This window comes from Nannobrachium achirus (genome assembly GCF_963921795.1).
Source record: "Nannobrachium achirus genome assembly, chromosome: 15".
NCBI lineage: Eukaryota > Metazoa > Chordata > Actinopteri > Myctophiformes > Myctophidae > Nannobrachium > Nannobrachium achirus.
The window spans coordinates 2,998,069-3,015,210 of NC_137822.1; the positions used below are offsets into that span (position 1 = coordinate 2,998,069).

Below are 17,142 nucleotides of genomic sequence, written 5' to 3' on the forward strand. Positions count from 1 at the left end.
TTTCTACCAGAACCAAACCCTCCTCCCATTCTCTACTCTCCATTCGTCTGAGGAAGAGCAATGGATGTGGCTTTGGGAGCAGCAATTTGAAAGAAACATCTTTTCTCATGTATACTTCTCATATAGGCCTATACTGGTTTTTAGTCCAGCACCCAGCCTACACAGCCTCGGATGTGCGTGCCCTTTTGGCTGTGTTTCAGCCTCTTATTTCTACTAGGGCCATTCTCTACCCCAAATAGCCTAAATATACACCTGATTATCTTGTAAAACCTTGTGTCACCAGGCTTTTCTACACGGCAGGGAAATTATGTGTACGAGTCCAACGTTCAACCACAAGCAGAATAATCTTTTGTCACCAAGCTGAACCTGTTTGTGAACTTACATTCACTGTCTCTTTAAAACCACTACTGGTGCTCCAGGAAGTCCGCCTCTCCCACTTTTCTTCAGAAGAAATGAAACTCAGAGCTGTTGTGCTTTGTCACTCCCAGTCTCTCTTCAAAGTAAACCAGAGTGTTAACTTGTGTGTTTTGACTGTGACTGTTTTTTATATCTCAATGTGAGTGTGGTTGTCAGTCAAATGGCTCAAAAACAACAGCAGCAGGGATGTGACCTGGACCAGGATCAGTTGTGCTGTCCTGTCTGTCTGGACCATCTAAAGGAACCAGTGGCTCTACCATGCGGACACAATTACTGTAAAAGCTGTATTGAGGGTTACTGGGACCAGAATGAGGAGACTAGAGTCTACAGCTGTCCCCAGTGCAGAGAGAGCTTCAGTCCCAGACCTGTTCTGAGGAAGAACAACTTGCTGGCTGAGGTGAGATGACCTTACAAGTTAAAACCACACATTAAACTGTTGTTATTTATACAGTACATAGGATACTGTATTGGTTACCTACTACACATTATGTTATCTATGTTGATATATAGTTATGTTGCTGTTTGCCCACAAATACTAAGAATTTTATTTAGATAGCATGTTAGACTAGTGGTCCTCAAAGTGTGGTCTGGGGACCCCTCAGGGTCCATGATGGGGTTCCAGGGAGTACCAAAACACTCGCCCCCCAAAAAAACGTAGCGTTCCAGGAGGTCCCCAACAAAATTATTTAATAGCTATTTTCTATTATCAGAAAATTAGCACAACACGATATGCTATATATACGTTTTAACATTTTAACTACAAAACTATTTTGACTACGTCAGATGATATGTGAATTTTAAATTGTTCTCTCAGGTGAACTATGTTTTTATATTACTTGAGTTACATATGCTCGCTCCCAAAAAGACATTCAAAGACCTGCCAAAAGAAATCACTATTTTTCAAAAATCCTTGTATTTGTCCTTGGACATACATAATTTGGGGGTCCTTAACATGAACCACTGGTTTAAAGAGATGCTAGTATTGGTATGTTTTTTAATCTTTAGTTTATTTGCAGTCTACTTACCTTAAGCTGTCATTTTGTTGATGAGGGTTAATGTAATCTACTCTGATCTTTGACTTTGTTAGTCACTGGTTAACCATTAAACCCTGATTACCTTGTAAATGCTTAACAATGCAAAGCAATCAACTTCATGCAATGCAAACGTTCAGAGCCACAGTGTTCAGATAATGTTCCAATGATCTTACATGTCATTTCTCACTGTGTTTAACACCATGAACCTCACAATGACTGTGTTGTATTTGTCATCAGTGAGTGACCTCTTCTCTTTACTTCCAGCTTGTGATGAAGCTGAGCAGTACAGGAGGCCAGCAATCTCCTGCCTCCGCTGCACAGCTCTACGCCGGACCAGAAGACGTGGCCTGTGATTTATGCACTGGAGCCAGACGTCGCAAAGCTCTCATGTCCTGTCTGGCGTGTCTGGCCTCTTACTGTGAGACTCACCTCCAGCCTCACTACAATGCTCCAGCGTTGCAGAAGCACAAACTGGTCCCAGCCACCAACAAACTGCAGGAGAAGATGTGCTCCAGTCATGACAAGCTTCTGGAGGTGTTCTGTCGCACAGACCGTCAGTGTATCTGCCTTCTGTGCATCATGGATGAACACAAGGGCCATGACACGGTGTCAGCTGCTGCAGAGAAGGCAGAGAAACAGGTAGGACAAATTATAAGATGGATCATTTTTTAAAATTAGAAGTAGAAATAAATAACCATGCCAGGGACATTATGATGATGTGTATTCTGTATCAGTTCTCTCTCTCCTGATTGGATAGAATTGGTATCCCGACAGTCTCTCTTCCTGTTCCTTGCAGAAACAGCTGGTGACTATTCAGGAGAAAGTCCAGCAGCAGATCCAGGAGACAAAGAAGGAGCTGAAAGACCTGAGACAGGTCATGGAGGCCCTGAACGTGAGCTGATATTATGATAATGGTTCTTCTTGTTATTGTGTTTAATGTAGATAGAGAAAATGGTGATGCTATATGGATGAGACTTGTCATCAGAAGCACTAAAGCAATGGTTTTCAAACCTTTGCATGTCAAGGACCCTCCAATTTATAATATGTATTTGGCTGTGTTCCCCCGTTTGAAAATATTTTTGTGCCAGCAATTTCCACATTTGGAATTATGAGTTGTTGAAATTAGCAGATCTACAAGCTCACAAAGTGGTGTGATGCGTTCTCGAAGTGTTGTGAACTTGTAGAACATCTACTTTCAAATGTGGATTACAGTTGGTTAAACTGATTTTGATTCTACATTAACAAATTTTGTCTGGACCCCACTTTCAGAATCAGTGCATTTCTTTGACTTTGTTAGTCAATGGTTAATCATTAAACCCTAGTGTCATTCATTGTTGGCAAACATAATAGCAGAACCAGATTTCTTTCTTTCTTTCTTTCTTTCTTTCTTTCTTTCTTTCTTTCGACGGGACAATGTACATTAATGAACATTCCGTACATGAAAATGAAATGAATCAGCTAATGATGATAACATGCCAGATTTAGCCAGAAGCTAATTTACATTTACAGTCCCCACATAAACCACACCACAATACAAACACCAGTAAGACTCCCTAATCGGGAGATAAGCGACCGTCAGGTCGCAGCGTGATTTTAGGGCAAAATGTGTAGGAGCAGTGTCCAAAAATGTGGTTCAAAAAATCGGCCTGATGGTGGCGCTATATGGGACAGATCCATGTTGATGACATGAGTGTAGACATAGTGTGTACCGATTTGTGTGATTTTAGGGCCAAATCTGTAGGAGCAGTGTCCAAAAATGTGTTTTGCAAGAATCGGCCTCATGGTGGCGCTAGAAGAGGGCCATGTGAGAAATGAGGGGTGGGGTCTCCGCGTTGCCTTGGCGGACGAATAGGTACCGGCCCCGGCTCTCCCGGACGCTCCCAGCCCGAGTTACGGCATTTTATGTGAGCTGCAGTGGAGGGGGTCCTCCACTGGGGGGCGCCACCACTTTGGCATCCGTTCTGGAGCACCAGGAGTCGGTGGTCCCCAGGAATTCCCCGTGAGCAGCCCCGTTGGGGTGGTCATTTGGTCATTTTTGCACATTTGGTCATTTTTTACATCTGGGGGTCCCCTAGGGACCTGGGGGTCCCTGGAGCTCCGGGAGTGTGTGTGCAAAATTTGGCATGGATCGGGGCAACGGTTGCGGAGATATGAGCAGGGCAATAGTGTGACGTGTGAGGTGTGACAGACAGACTGACGGACGGACGGACGGACTGACTGACTGACTGACTGACTGACTGACTCACAGTTTGTGGAAGAATATCTAGTTTAAGCCAAACTAAAACAAAAGTAACTACTTACTAACAAGTCAAATATCTAAAACAGCAAAATATGTGAGACATAATTTGAAATATCCAAGAATTAAGGTTTATCCATGTTCACATATTATTTGGAACATTTTTAATCATTTCTGTAAAATAAAAATAAAACATTTTAACTAAGGCTGGGACTTTAACTGATTAATTGCGATTAATTAATTACAGAAAATTAACGCGATTAAAAAAATTAACACATTTTAATCGCACTTAGTTTTTGCACCACAGAACCTTCAGTTTCGGGCATACCGATCATAGCGATGCACCAACCAAGAAGAGACAACAAACCGAAAGGGAGAAGTAGCCAATCAGAGTGCTTTGCTTGGCCCAGTGGATGCGAAATTTAGATTTAAAAAACTACTCGTTGATTCACTCATACAACAACATGTGTTTTACTTGAAAAAAATGCTTCTCAGGTCAAATATCGATGTGCGATTAAAATGCGATTAATTGCGATTAATTAATCACAGAGCCTGTAATTAATTAGATTAAAATGTTTAATCGCATCCCAGCCCTAATTTTAACGTCTGTGTGTGTGCGTGCGTGCGTGCGTGCGTGTGCGTTAAACAGAGCTCTGCAGAAGCAGCAGTGGAGGCCAGTGACAGGATCTTCAGTGAGATGATGGTCTCCATTGAGAGAAGACGCAGTGAGCTTAAAGAGCTGATCAGAGATCAGCAGCAGACTGCAGTGGCTCAGACTGAGGCTCTCCTGAGGCAGCTGGAGGAGCACATGGAGCAGCTGGAGAGGAGACATGCTGACCTGGAGGAGCTGTCCAACACTGATGACAGCATCACCTTCATTCAGGTTCCTATCATGGTTCTGACATTTAGGAGAAATCAGCTTCATATTTCATTCCTTTCCATCATATCGTATTACATTAGATTACATTATATGCCATGGCATAACATGCCATTATTAATGCTTGTAGTTACTAATACTAATATAGTTCTACATTATGTACAGACCAGAATAAAAGGCCTGTCAATATTATTATGTGATGATCTAAGCACAATTATTTGAGGTTATCACAACTATTTTTGCACAATTGTCATATTCATAAATGTCACATTTTCCAAAAATAGCAGATCTTCATCTTTATAAAATAATTTGAAAGTATAAAATGATTCCGCCCTGTGCAATTTTTGTTCGTAGATTGAAATAGAAATACATTTTGTATTGACAGAACCAAAAACATAATTAAATTGTTAATCAAAATCAAAATACATTTTCAATTCATTCAATTCAATTCAAAATAGAATAGAATATAAGTTTATTGTCATAACAATACAGTACAGGCACATGCACAGTTACATTGTCAACGATCAACTCATTTCTAAAGCACAGTACAGGTACAAGCACATACACAGTACAACGAAATTAGGGGTGTTCATTTAAGGGTGCACAGCTGCTGCCATTTTTACGGCGCTGCCACTAGTAGAACATTGGAGCTACAAGCCCACAGCGAGTAGCAGAGGCGATACGTTGTGGGCTTGTAGTTCTGCTATGTTCGCTGTGCGACACCGTTGTACGACAAAGTATAAATGTGTGTGTGTGTGTGTGTATGTATGTGTGTGTGTGTGTGTGTGTGTGTGTGTGTGTGTGTGTGTGTCTGTGTGTGTGTGTGTGTGTGTGTGTGTGTGTGTGTGTGTGTGTGTGTGTGTGTGTGTGTGCGTGTGCGTGTGCGTTTATTTACTGGTTGAACAAAAAGGACATCAGTTCAACTCCACTGATTGTGATCAATGTACTTAATAGATCTCTTGTTACAGTATGTTCTTCCATCCCTGTCTAAAAACAGGTTTACTTGTCTCTCTGCTTGTCTCTCTCCAGAGTTTCCAGTCTCTCTCCAGTTCCAGTGGATCTCCAGTCTCACCCAGTGTGGTCATCTGTCCTCTGAGCTCCTTCACAGATGTGATTGATGTCGTGTCTGGTCTGAGAGACCAACTAGACACCATCCTGAAGACAACTAGGCCAGAGATATCAAGGAAAGGTGAGATTGAAATGTGTTTATTTACTTTATTGTTTTAACCAGTGATCATAGTGAACATGGATTGATGAAGTCAGAAGGCAACTGGAGATATTTGACCTGGGGCTTGTTTCACAAAACCTAAATTACAAAGCCTGGATTTATCAGCTATCCTAGCTTAATTTAGCCATGATGAGTGCTCAATCGGTTTCATGAAAGCTGAAACATATCGGCGGATTAGCCTAGCCAGTTAACCTGGATATGTAGTGGAATAATGCCACTCTTTGGTTCCATGGTTGGTCATGATCAAGGAATCGATGCTCGAACACATGGTCTTTTAAAGGAATACATGCATTCAGCCTGGCTTTACAACCCTGGCTCGACAAAGTCTCTCCTTCTCAGCTTGGCCTGGCATTAGTGGAACGGAATAAACCAGGCTTTACGGAGCAGGCTTTGTCAAACCTGGATTTGGTTTAATCCATTCTTCAGTATGATGTCATGATGACCTTTTCTGTTTTCTTGCGTTTCCAGTGTGTGCAGTTGATGTTTTACATCCAGCGGAGCCTCAGACCAGAAAGGACTTTTTTACAATGTGAGTCCATGTTGATGCGGTTTTTGAAGGTTATTGAAAGCTCTAACGAGTTTGTATCTGAGAGAGTAACTCTAAACACAATAAGGTTTATGAGGCTTAAATTGTATTTTGTCGTGTGTTCTCACAGATTCCTGTCCTCTGTCTCTGGACATGAACACGATAAGCACGTCTCTCTCCATGTCAGAAGAGAAGAGGAAGGTGACATGTACAACACTACAACGTTACCCTTATCATGCAGAGAGATTTAGTAATTACACTCAGGTGTTGTGTGCAGAGGGTCTGTCTGAACGTAGTTACTGGGAAGTAGAGTGGAGTGGTGAAGAGGTTCATGTAGCAGTCTGTTACAAAGACGTCAACAGACACACCTACTTTGGAGTTAATGATAAATCCTGGTGTTTACAGTGCCGTGGTAACAACTACAGTTTCAGACACAACAAGGTTGAGACTGAAGTGTCAGGGCATTGTTCCTACAGAGTGGGTGTTTACCTGGATCACAAGGCAGGTACTCTGTCCTTCTACAGTGTTTCTGACACAATGACCCTCCTCCACACAGTTCAAACCACGTTCACACAACCTCTCTATCCAGGGATATTACCTTGGTGGAGCGGAGATACAGCAGAGCTGTGTAAGACATGGTAGACATGTTAAGAATGCTGACGATGATATTCATTAATTTGATTATATCTCTTCTAGTTAAAATATGTGTAAGAATGATGTGTATACTACTACACCATCATGATCAATCAACCGATTGTGTTCCGCTTATTGCATTTTTATTAAGCCTGCAATAGACAATCATTATACAGTATGTCCTGTTATCCTGTTGATATTACTACAGAGCCATCTGTCAGTCTGTGTAGATTGGTTATACTTAATGCAGTTGTTCTCAAACTGTGGGTCCCCAAATGATGGTATTATACTTAATGTTTAACAATGTTTTCTCATTCAACAGTAAACAAACCAACACACAGTATGTAGTGTTACAGGCATCATACATACTGTGCATATCTGCACATTTCTAAAAGAAATCTTAGATTTGGCCAAGCTTCGCGGGACACTGAATGTAATTAACTCATAAAAGGCACTCACTTCACACTGGGTGTGATTTATTTTTGTTAAACAAATTAAAACCTGGCATGTAAAACAATAAATACATAAATAGTGGGTAAAACCAAGTTCTTGAATTGCTTTTCGAGCGGTGCTCCTGGAAGAAGCACACAAGCAACATCTTATCTGGCTAAATAAACAAATGTTTCTATTCATATAAAAGACTTTGATTACCATCAGGTAATCATTATTCTTTTTATAAAATGTACTTCATATACAATGACTTGTTTTTCTGAATAAATCTGAGCACTTTGGCTGCAACCTCTTTTAGTCTTATTTTGAAGAATGTTTCTGTCTGTGAAAGTTGTCTCCATGTTACGATGATGTTTTATACAGGATGAAGATAGAAGATAGGATAGAAGATAGGACGGATCCTTTTATACAGGATGAAGATAGAAGATAGGACTGAGAGGACAAGGACAATATCTGATTAATTCAAAAACGTGCATTCAGCCAGGCTTTATGATCCTGGCTCGACAAAGGCACTCCTTCTCATCCTGGCTTGGTGTTTGTTGAACGGAATAAACCAGGCTATACAGAGGAGGCTCCGGGAAGTCTGGATTTGGCTTAAATCCTGGCTTAGTTTATTCTACCTTTCGTGAAATACCCCCCTGGGGTGGTTATAATATGCAAATATGTCTTCCCTGTGTATTTTTGGTTACTTCCTGAAAGCTGAAAGCCTCTGAGTCAAAAGGCCCAGTTGAAATGCACTTATATAATGACATCATAATATCCCCTCCACTTTTTACCAGTTTAGAAAAATTAGATTAGAAAATGATGTTGATAGGTGGGAAATCACGGCACCCTGTCTTTAAGTGTCTCGCTCAGGGACACTTCAACATTCATTCAGCCATGACCAAAACAATTAATAATAATAATAATAGTTACCTACTCCTCCCGCGAGGAAAATTCAGATATCGCAGCCCAACCCAGGTGCTTTTTTTATCAGCTTTAACCCAGCTGAACTCAACCCAGTGATGCCCACAAGGAGCGCAAGGGGGAAGGGGAGCAGTGGTAGCTGGAGCGGGGAATCGTACCTGCGACCTCTGGGGCCTCTGGAGTCCTAGGTGTGGACACTAACCACTCAGCCACCACTGCTCTAAATTAAAGAACATCTCACGTGGGTTCCTATTCTATTTGGTAGCTACTAGGCTTAGGGACATAAGAAGTAATATGTGGCATACTAAATAGTATATGTGATTTTGGGCACAGCCAAAGAGTCCAAAAGGTGAGGGGTTTCAGAGCCAAATGATTGACATTTTGAAGAATATAAATAAATCTGCTGTACAGAGCGATTCAGTCTGAAAAAAAAAACTCATGCAAATGAGGTCCAAGTCAGCGTAGAATCTCTCGATTACAGAAAGAAGTGGGTAGATCATGTTGAGCTGGTCATTTAAAAAAGTCAAAAAAGCGTGAGCATCCCTGGCCTACACCATATGTGCCCACTGGAGGAAGTGGAGTGAATGTGGTCTGTGTGGAGAAAATGCACATTTTCTACCAGAACCAACCCCTCCTCCCATTCTCTACTCTCCATTCGTCTGAGGAAGAGCAATGGATGTGGCTTTGGGAGCAGCAATTTGAAAGAAAAATCTTTTCTCATGTATACTTCTCATATAGGCCTATACTGGTTTTTAGTCCAGCACCCAGCCTACACAGCCTCGGATGTGCGTGCCCTTTTGGCTGTGTTTCAGCCTCAGGCCGCTTATTTCTACTAGGGCCATTCTCTACCCCAAATAGCCTAAATATACCCCTGATTATCTTGTAAAACCTTGTGTCACCAGGCTTTTCTACATGGCAGGGAAATTATGTGTACGAGTCCAACGTTCAACCACAAGCAGAATAATCTTTCGTTCACAAGCTGAACCTGTTTGTGAACTTACATTCACTGTCTCTTTAAAACCACTACTGGTGCAAACAACCAGGAAGTCCGCCTCTCCCACTTTTCTTCAGAAGAAATGAAACTCAGAGCTGTTGGAAATGAAACTCAGAGCTGTTGTGCTTTGTCACTCCCAGTCTCTCTTCAGAGTAAACCAGAGTGTTGTGTGTTTTGACTGTGACTGTTTTTGTTTAACTTAATGTGAGTGTGGTTGTCAGTCAAATGGCACAAAAACAACAGCAGCAGGAATGTGATCTGGACCAGGATCAGTTGTGCTGTCCTATCTGTCTGGACCATCTAAAGGAACCAGTGGCTCTACCATGCGGACACAATTACTGTAAAAGCTGTATTGAGGGTTACTGGGACCAGAATGAGGAGACTAGAGTCTACAGCTGTCCCCAGTGCAGAGAGAGCTTCAGTCCCAGACCTGTTCTGAGGAAGAACAACTTGCTGGCTGAGGTGAGATGACAAGTTACAACCACAGTATTGGTATGTTTTTTTTTTAAATATTTTTTAGTGTATTTGCAGTCTACTTACCTTATGCTGTCATTTTGTTGATGAGGGTTGTTTGTCACCGGTTAACCATTAAACCCTGCTTACATTGTAAACAATCAACTTCATGCAATGCAAAAGTTCAGAGCCACAGTGTTCAGATAATGTTCCAATGATCTTACATGTAATTTCTTACTGTGTTTAACAGGGGTCCATCCTATGTTCCCCAGGTTCTATGTTCCCCAGGTTCTATGTTCCCCACTTACCCCCAAAAAGGTTCTATGTTCCCCAGGTTCTATGTTCCCCACTTACCCCCCAAAAAGGTTCTATGTTCCCCAGGTTCTATGTTCCCCACTTACCCCCCAAAAAGGTTCTATGTTCCCCAGGTTCTATGTTCCCCACTTACCCCCCAAAAAGGTTCTATGTTCCCCAGGTTCTATGTTCCCCACTTACCCCCCAAAAAGGTTCTATGTTCCCCAGGTCCACCCACCCTCCCCACAAAAAGGTTCTATATTCCCCTCTCAACCAAAAACAGGATCTACTGTATGTTCCACACAAAAAAAAAAAATTATGTTCCCCACTCAAATGCAGAAAATGGTGGGACATCTTGCCCAGGTGCCCAGATGTCTCCACCCCTAAGTGCCAGTGCCCACTCGTCCAAATGCCCACATGTCCCTATTGCCCAGATGTCCTGGTGCCCACTCGTCCAGATGCCCACATGTCCCTATTGCCCAGATGTCCTGGTGCCCACTCGTCCAGATGCCCAGACATAACAAAAGTATGGTGTCCAGATGTCCCTAGTGCCCCTGACCCACTAGTATTCCTAATCTCTCCCCATTATTGGATGTTTTGAGTTGTTATTAATAATTATAAAGGAATGTTTCCTGCATTTTTGGATAAGTGGGGAACACAGAACCTATTGTAAGTTGAGCGGGGAACATAGAACCTTTTTTGTGGGGGTAAGTGGGGAACATAGAACCTATTGTAAGTTGAGCGGGGAACATAGAACCTTTTTTGTGGGGGTAAGTGGGGAACATAGAACCTATTGTAAGTTGAGCGGGGAACATAGAACCTTTTTTGTGGGGGTAAGTGGGGAACATAGAACCTATTGTAAGTTGAGCGGGGAACATAGAACCTTTTTTGTGGGGGTAAGTGGGGAACATAGAACCTGGGGAACATAGGACCTTTTTTGGATAAGCGGGTAACATAGAACATTTTTTTTTGGGGGGGGGGGGGGGGGGGGGGGGTAAATGGGGAACATAGAACCTGGGGAACAAATACAACTGTGTTGTATATGTCATCAGTGAGTGACCTCCCCTCCTCTTCTCTTTACTTCCAGCTTGTGATGAAGCTGAGCATTACAGGAGGTCAGCAGTCTCCTGCCTCCGCTGCACAGCTCTACGCTGGACCAGAAGACGTGGCCTGTGATTTATGCACTGGAGCCAGACGTCGCAAAGCTCTCATGTCTTGTCTGGCGTGTCTGGCCTCTTACTGCGAGACTCACCTCCAGCCTCACTACAATGCTCCAGCGTTGCAGAAGCACAAGCTGGTCCCAGCCACCAACAAACTGCAGGAGAAGATGTGCTCCAGTCATGACAAGCTTCTGGAGGTGTTCTGTCGCACAGACCGTCAGTGTATCTGCTATCTGTGCACCATGGATGAACACAAGGGCCATGACACGGTGTCAGCTGCTGCAGAGAAGGCAGAGAAACAGGTAGGACAAATTGGATGGATCATGTTTTAAAGTTAGAAGTAGAAATAAATAACCATACCAGGGACATTATGATGATGTGTGGATTTACCCTGTATTCTGTATGAGTTCTCTCTCTCCTGATTGGATAGAATTGGTATCCCGACAGTCTCTCTTCCTGTTTCTTGCAGAAACAGCTGGTGACAATTCAGGAGAAAGTCCAGCAGCAGATCCAGGAGACAAAGAAGGAGCTGAAAGACCTGAGACAGGTCATGGAGGCCCTGAACATGAGCTGATATTATGATGATGGTTCTTCTTGTTATTGTGTTTAATGTAATAATGAAATGGTGATGCTATATGGATGAGACAATGCCTTGTGTCATCTGAATGACTAAAGCAGTGGTTCTCAAACCTTTGCATGTCAAGGACCCTCCAATTTATATGTATTTGGCTGCGTTCCCCCATTTGAAAATATTTTTGTGCCAGTAATTTCCACATATGAGATTTGTATTATGCAAATTGTTTCACATTCTCAAAAGTTGTTGAAATTAGCAGATCTACAAGCTCACAAGGTGGTGTGATGCGTTCTCAATGTGTTGTGAACTTGTAGAACATCTATTTTCAAATATGGATTACAGTTGGTTAAACTGATTTTGATGCTACATTAACACATTTTGTCTGGACCCCACTTTCAGAATCCGTGCATTTCTTTCTTTCTTTCTTTCTTTATTTATTTCTTTCCTTCTTTCTTTCTTTCTTTCTTTCTTTCTTTCGACGGGACAATGTACATTAATGAACATTCCGTACATGAAAATGAAATGATTCAGCTAATGATGATCATTTCCATTTACAGTCCCCACATAAACCAAACTACAATACAAACATAACAAAGACAGAGAAAAAGGAAGAATACCACATCTAGTTTAAGCCTTAACAAAAAAAAGTAACTACTTACTACTAACAAGTCAAATATCTAAAACAGCAAAATATGTGAGACATAATTTGAAATATCTAAGAATTAAGGTTCATCCATGTTCACATATTATTTGGAAAATGTTTAATCATTTCTGTAAAATAAAACATTTTAACAAGTGTGTGTGTGTGTGTGTGTGTGTGTGTGTGTGTGTGTGTGTGTGTGTGTGTGTGTGTGTGTGTGTGTGTGTGTGTGTGTGTGTGTGTGTGTGTGTGTGTGTGTGTGTGTGTGTGTGTGTGTGTGCGCGTGTGCGCGTGCGTGCGCGTGCGTTAAACAGAGCTCTGCAGAAGCAGCAGTGGAGGCCAGTGACAGGATCTTCAGTGAGATGATGGTCTCCATTGAGAGAAGACGCAGTGAGCTTAAAGAGCTGATCAGAGATCAGCAGCAGACTGCAGTGGCTCAGACTGAGGCTCTCCTGAGGCAGCTGGAGGAGCACATGGAGCAGCTGGAGAGGAGACATGCTGACCTGGAGGAGCTGTCAAACACTGATGACAGCATCACCTTCATTCAGGTTCCTATCATGGTTCTGACATTTAGGAGAAATCAGCTTCACATTTCATTCCTTTCCATCATGTCATATTACATTAGATTACATTATATGCCCTGGCATAACATGACATTATTAATGCTGGTAGTTACTACATTATGTACAGACCAGAATAACAATGTGAAAAAAAGGCATGTCAATATTATTATGTGATGATCTCCTAATCACAATTATTTGAGGTAATCACAACAATTTTTTCGCAATTGTCATATTCATAATTGTCACATTTTCCAAAAATAGCAGATCTTCAAGCTCGGCTTGTGAGCTTGTAAATGAGCTGAATTTATAGAATAATTTGAAAGTATAAAATGATTCCGCCCTGTGCAATTTTTGTTCGTAGATTGACATTTTATTTACATTTTGTATTGACACAGTAACACATAATTAAATTGTTAATCACAATTATTTTAATGAGATCAAAATACATTTTAAATTAATTCAATTTAGTTCAACATTGGAGCTACAAGCCCACATCGAGTAGCAGAGGCGATACGCTGTGGGCTTGTAGATCTGCTATGTTCGCTGTGTGACACCGCTGTACGACACCGCTGTACGACAAAGTATAAATGTGTGTGTGTGTGTGTGTGTGTGTGTGTGTGTGTGTGTGTGTGTGTGTGTGTGTGTGTGTGTGTGTGTGTGTGTGTGTGTGTGTGTGTGTGTGTGTGTGTGTGTGTGTGTGGTGTGTGTGTGTGTGTGTGTGTGTTTGTTTACTGGTTGAACAACAAGGACATCAGTTCAACTCCACTGATTGTGATTGTGATCTGATTACTACTGTATAATGTTCTTCCATCCCTGTCTAAACTGGTTTACTTGTCTCTCTGCTTGTCTCTCTCCAGAGTTTCCAGTCTCTCTCCAGTCCCAGTGGATCTCCAGACTCACCCAGTGTGGTCATCTGTCCTCCGAGGTCCTTCACAGATGTGATTGATGTGCTGTCTGGTCTGAGAGACCAACTAGACAACATCCTGAAAACAACTTGGCCAGAGATTTCAAACAGAGGTGAGATTGAAATGTGTTTATTGTTTTAACCTGCCATCATAGTGAACATGGACTGATGAAGTCAGAAGGCAACTGGAGATATTTGACCTGGGGCCTGTTTCACCAAACCTAGATTATAAAGCCTGGATTTATCAGCTATCCTGGCTTAATTTAGCCATGATGAGTGCTCAATCGGTTTCATGAAATATATCGGCAGATTAGCCTAGCCAGTTAACCTGGATATGTTAAACCAGGGCGGGGGCGGTGGAAGAATGCCACTCTTTGGTTCGATGATTGGTCACGATCAAGGAATCAACGCTCGAACGCATGGTATTTTCAAGGAATACATGAACGCACATTCAGCCTGGCTTTACAATCCTGGCTCGACAAAGTCTCTCCTTCTCAGCCTGGCCTGGCGTTAGTGGAACGGAATAAACCAGGCTTTACGGAGCAGGCTTTGTCAAACCTGGATTTGGTTTAATCCATTCTTCAGTATGATGTCATGATGACCTTTTCTGTTTTCTTGCGTTTCCAGTGTGTGCAGTTGATGTTTTACATCCAGCGGAGCCTCAGACCAGAAAGGACTTTTTACAATGTGAGTCCATGTTGATGCGGTTTTTGAAGGTTATTGAAAGCTCTAACGAGTTTGTATCTGAGAGAGTAACTCTAAACACAATAAGTTCATGAGGTTTGAATTTTCTTTTGTCGTGTGTTCTCACAGATTCCTGTCCTCTGTCTCTGGACATGAACACGATAAGCCCGTATCTCTCCGTGTCAGAAGAGAAGAGGAAGGTGACAACATTAACATTAGGAACAATACAACTTTACCCTGATCATGCAGAGAGATTTAATAATTACACTCAGGTGATGTGTACAGAGGGTTTGTCTGAACGTAGTTACTGGGAAGTAGAGTGGAGTGGTGAAGGGGTTCATGTTGCAGTCTGTTACAAAGACGTCAACAGACACACCCACTTTGGAGATGATGCTAAATCCTGGTGTTTACGGTACACTGTTAACAACTACAGTTTCAAACACAACAATATTCAGACCAAAGTGTCAGGGCCTCGTTGCTCCAGAGTGGGTGTTTACCTGGATCACAAGGCAGGTACTCTGTCCTTCTACGGTGTTTCTGACACAATGACCCTCCTCCACACAGTTCAGACCACGTTCACACAACCTCTCTATCCAGGGATATTACCTTGGGGGAGCAGAGATACAGCAGAGCTGTGTAAGACATGGTAGACATGCTACGAATGCTGACGATGATATTCAGTAATTAATATAGATTTTCCCTTCTAGTTAAAGTATGTGTAAGAATGATGTGTATACTACTATACTATGTACTATAGATACTACTACACCATCATGATCAATCAACCGATTGTGTTCCGCTTATTGCATTTTTTAATAAGCCTGCTGTAGACAATCATTATACAGTATTCCTGTTATCCTGTTGATATTACTACAGAGTCTGTGTAGATTGGTTATACTTAATACAGTGGTTCTCAAACTGTGGGTCCCCAAATGATGGTATTATACTTGTTTAATAATGTTTTTCCCATTCAACAGACAGTATAGTGTTACAGCTTACAGGCACTATACATAGTGTGCATATCTGCACATTTCTAATATATTACAATTTGGCCAAGCTTTGTGGGACGCTGAATGAAATAACTCATAAAAGGCACCAATCACTTCACACTGGGTGTGATTTATTTAATTAAAACCTGGCATGTAAAACAATAAATAAATAAATAGGGGGTAAAACTATGTTCTTTAATTGCTTTTCGAGCAGTGCTTTCTGCTCTCTCTCTCTCTCTCTCTCTCTCTCTCTCTGTGTGTGTGTGTGTGTATGTGTGTGTGTGTGTGTGTGTGTGTGTGTGTGTGTGTGTGTGTGTGTGTGTGTGTGTGTGTGTGTGTGTGTGTGTGTGTGTGTGTGTGTGTGTGTGTGTGTGTGTGTGTGTGTGTGTGTGTGTGTGTGTGTGTGTGTGTGTGTGTGTGTGTGTGTGTGTGTGTTTTTAACAAGCAACATCTTATCTGGCTAAATAAACAAATGTTTCTATTCATATAAAAGACTTTGATTACCATCAGGTAATCATTATTCTTTTCATGAAATGTACTTGATATACAATGACTTGTTTTTCTGAATAAATGTGAGCACTTTGGCTGAAACCTCTTTTAGTCTTATTTTGAAGAATGTTTCTGTCTGTGAAAGTTGTCTCCATGTTACGATGATGTTTTACAGGATGAAGATAGGACTGAGAGGACGAGGACAATATCTGATTAATTCATTGTGTGTGTGTGTGTGTGCGTGTGCGTGTGCGTGCGTGCGTGCCATGCTTGGTCACGATCAAGGAATCGACTCTCGACCGCATGGGCTTTTCAAGGAATACATGAACGTGCATTCAGCCAGGCTTTATGACCCTGGCTCGACAAAGTCACTCCTTCTCATCCTGGCTTGGTGTTTGTGGAACGGAATAAACCAGGCTATACAGAAGAGGCTCTGGGAAGTCTGGATTTGGCTTAAATCCTGGCTTAGTTTATTCTACCTTTCGTGAAATACCCCCCTGGGGTGCTTATATTATGCAAATATGTCTTCCCTGTGTATTTTTGGTTACTTCCTGATAGCTGAAAGCCTCTGAGTCAAAAGGCCCAGTTGAAATGCACTTATATAATGACATCATAATATCCCCTCCCCTTTTTACCAGTTTAGAAAAATTAGATTAGAAAATTATGTTGTAGGTGGGAAATCACGGCACCCTGTCTTTAAGTGTCTCGCTCAGGGACACTTCAACATTCATTCAGCCATGACCAAAACAATTAAAGAGCATCTCACGTGGGTTCCTATTCTATTTGGTAGCTACTAGGCTTAGGGACATAAGAAGTAATGTGGCACACTAAATAGTATGTGTGATTTTGGGCACAGCCAAAGAGTCCAAAAGGTGAGGGGTTTCAGAGCCAAATAATTGACATTTTGAAGAATATAAATAAATCTGCTGTACAGAGCGATTCAGTCTGGGGAATAAAAACCTCATGCAAATGAGGTCCAAGTCAGCCTAGAATCTCTCAATTACAGACAGAAGTGGGTAGATCATGTTGAGTTGGTCATTTAAAAAAGTCAAAAAAGCGTGAGCATTCCTGGCCTACACCATATGTGCCCA

At 41.8% G+C, this 17,142-nt stretch overlaps 1 protein-coding gene and 1 pseudogene across 2 annotated transcripts; both read left to right on the top strand.

Moving 5' to 3' along the window:
* Window positions 1–577: 577 nt before the first annotated feature.
* On the top strand, window positions 578–7,682 carry LOC308299141 (E3 ubiquitin-protein ligase TRIM47-like; annotated as a pseudogene). Its single transcript, XR_013963373.1, has 7 exons — window positions 578–814; window positions 1,716–2,090; window positions 2,248–2,343; window positions 4,337–4,570; window positions 5,594–5,753; window positions 6,261–6,321; window positions 6,449–7,682. The product of XR_013963373.1 is annotated as an E3 ubiquitin-protein ligase TRIM47-like (transcript).
* Window positions 7,683–9,396: 1,714 nt separating this feature from the next.
* Window positions 9,397–16,157, top strand: LOC308300109 (tripartite motif-containing protein 16-like). The gene is made up of 7 exons (XM_080743888.1): window positions 9,397–9,763; window positions 11,136–11,510; window positions 11,678–11,755; window positions 12,737–12,970; window positions 13,843–14,002; window positions 14,517–14,576; window positions 14,703–16,157. The coding sequence occupies exons 1-7, from the start codon at window positions 9,527–9,529 to the stop codon at window positions 15,221–15,223; spliced, it is 1,665 nt and encodes a 554-aa protein (XP_080600014.1). The 5' UTR covers window positions 9,397–9,526; the 3' UTR covers window positions 15,224–16,157.
* Window positions 16,158–17,142: the final 985 nt, after the last annotated feature.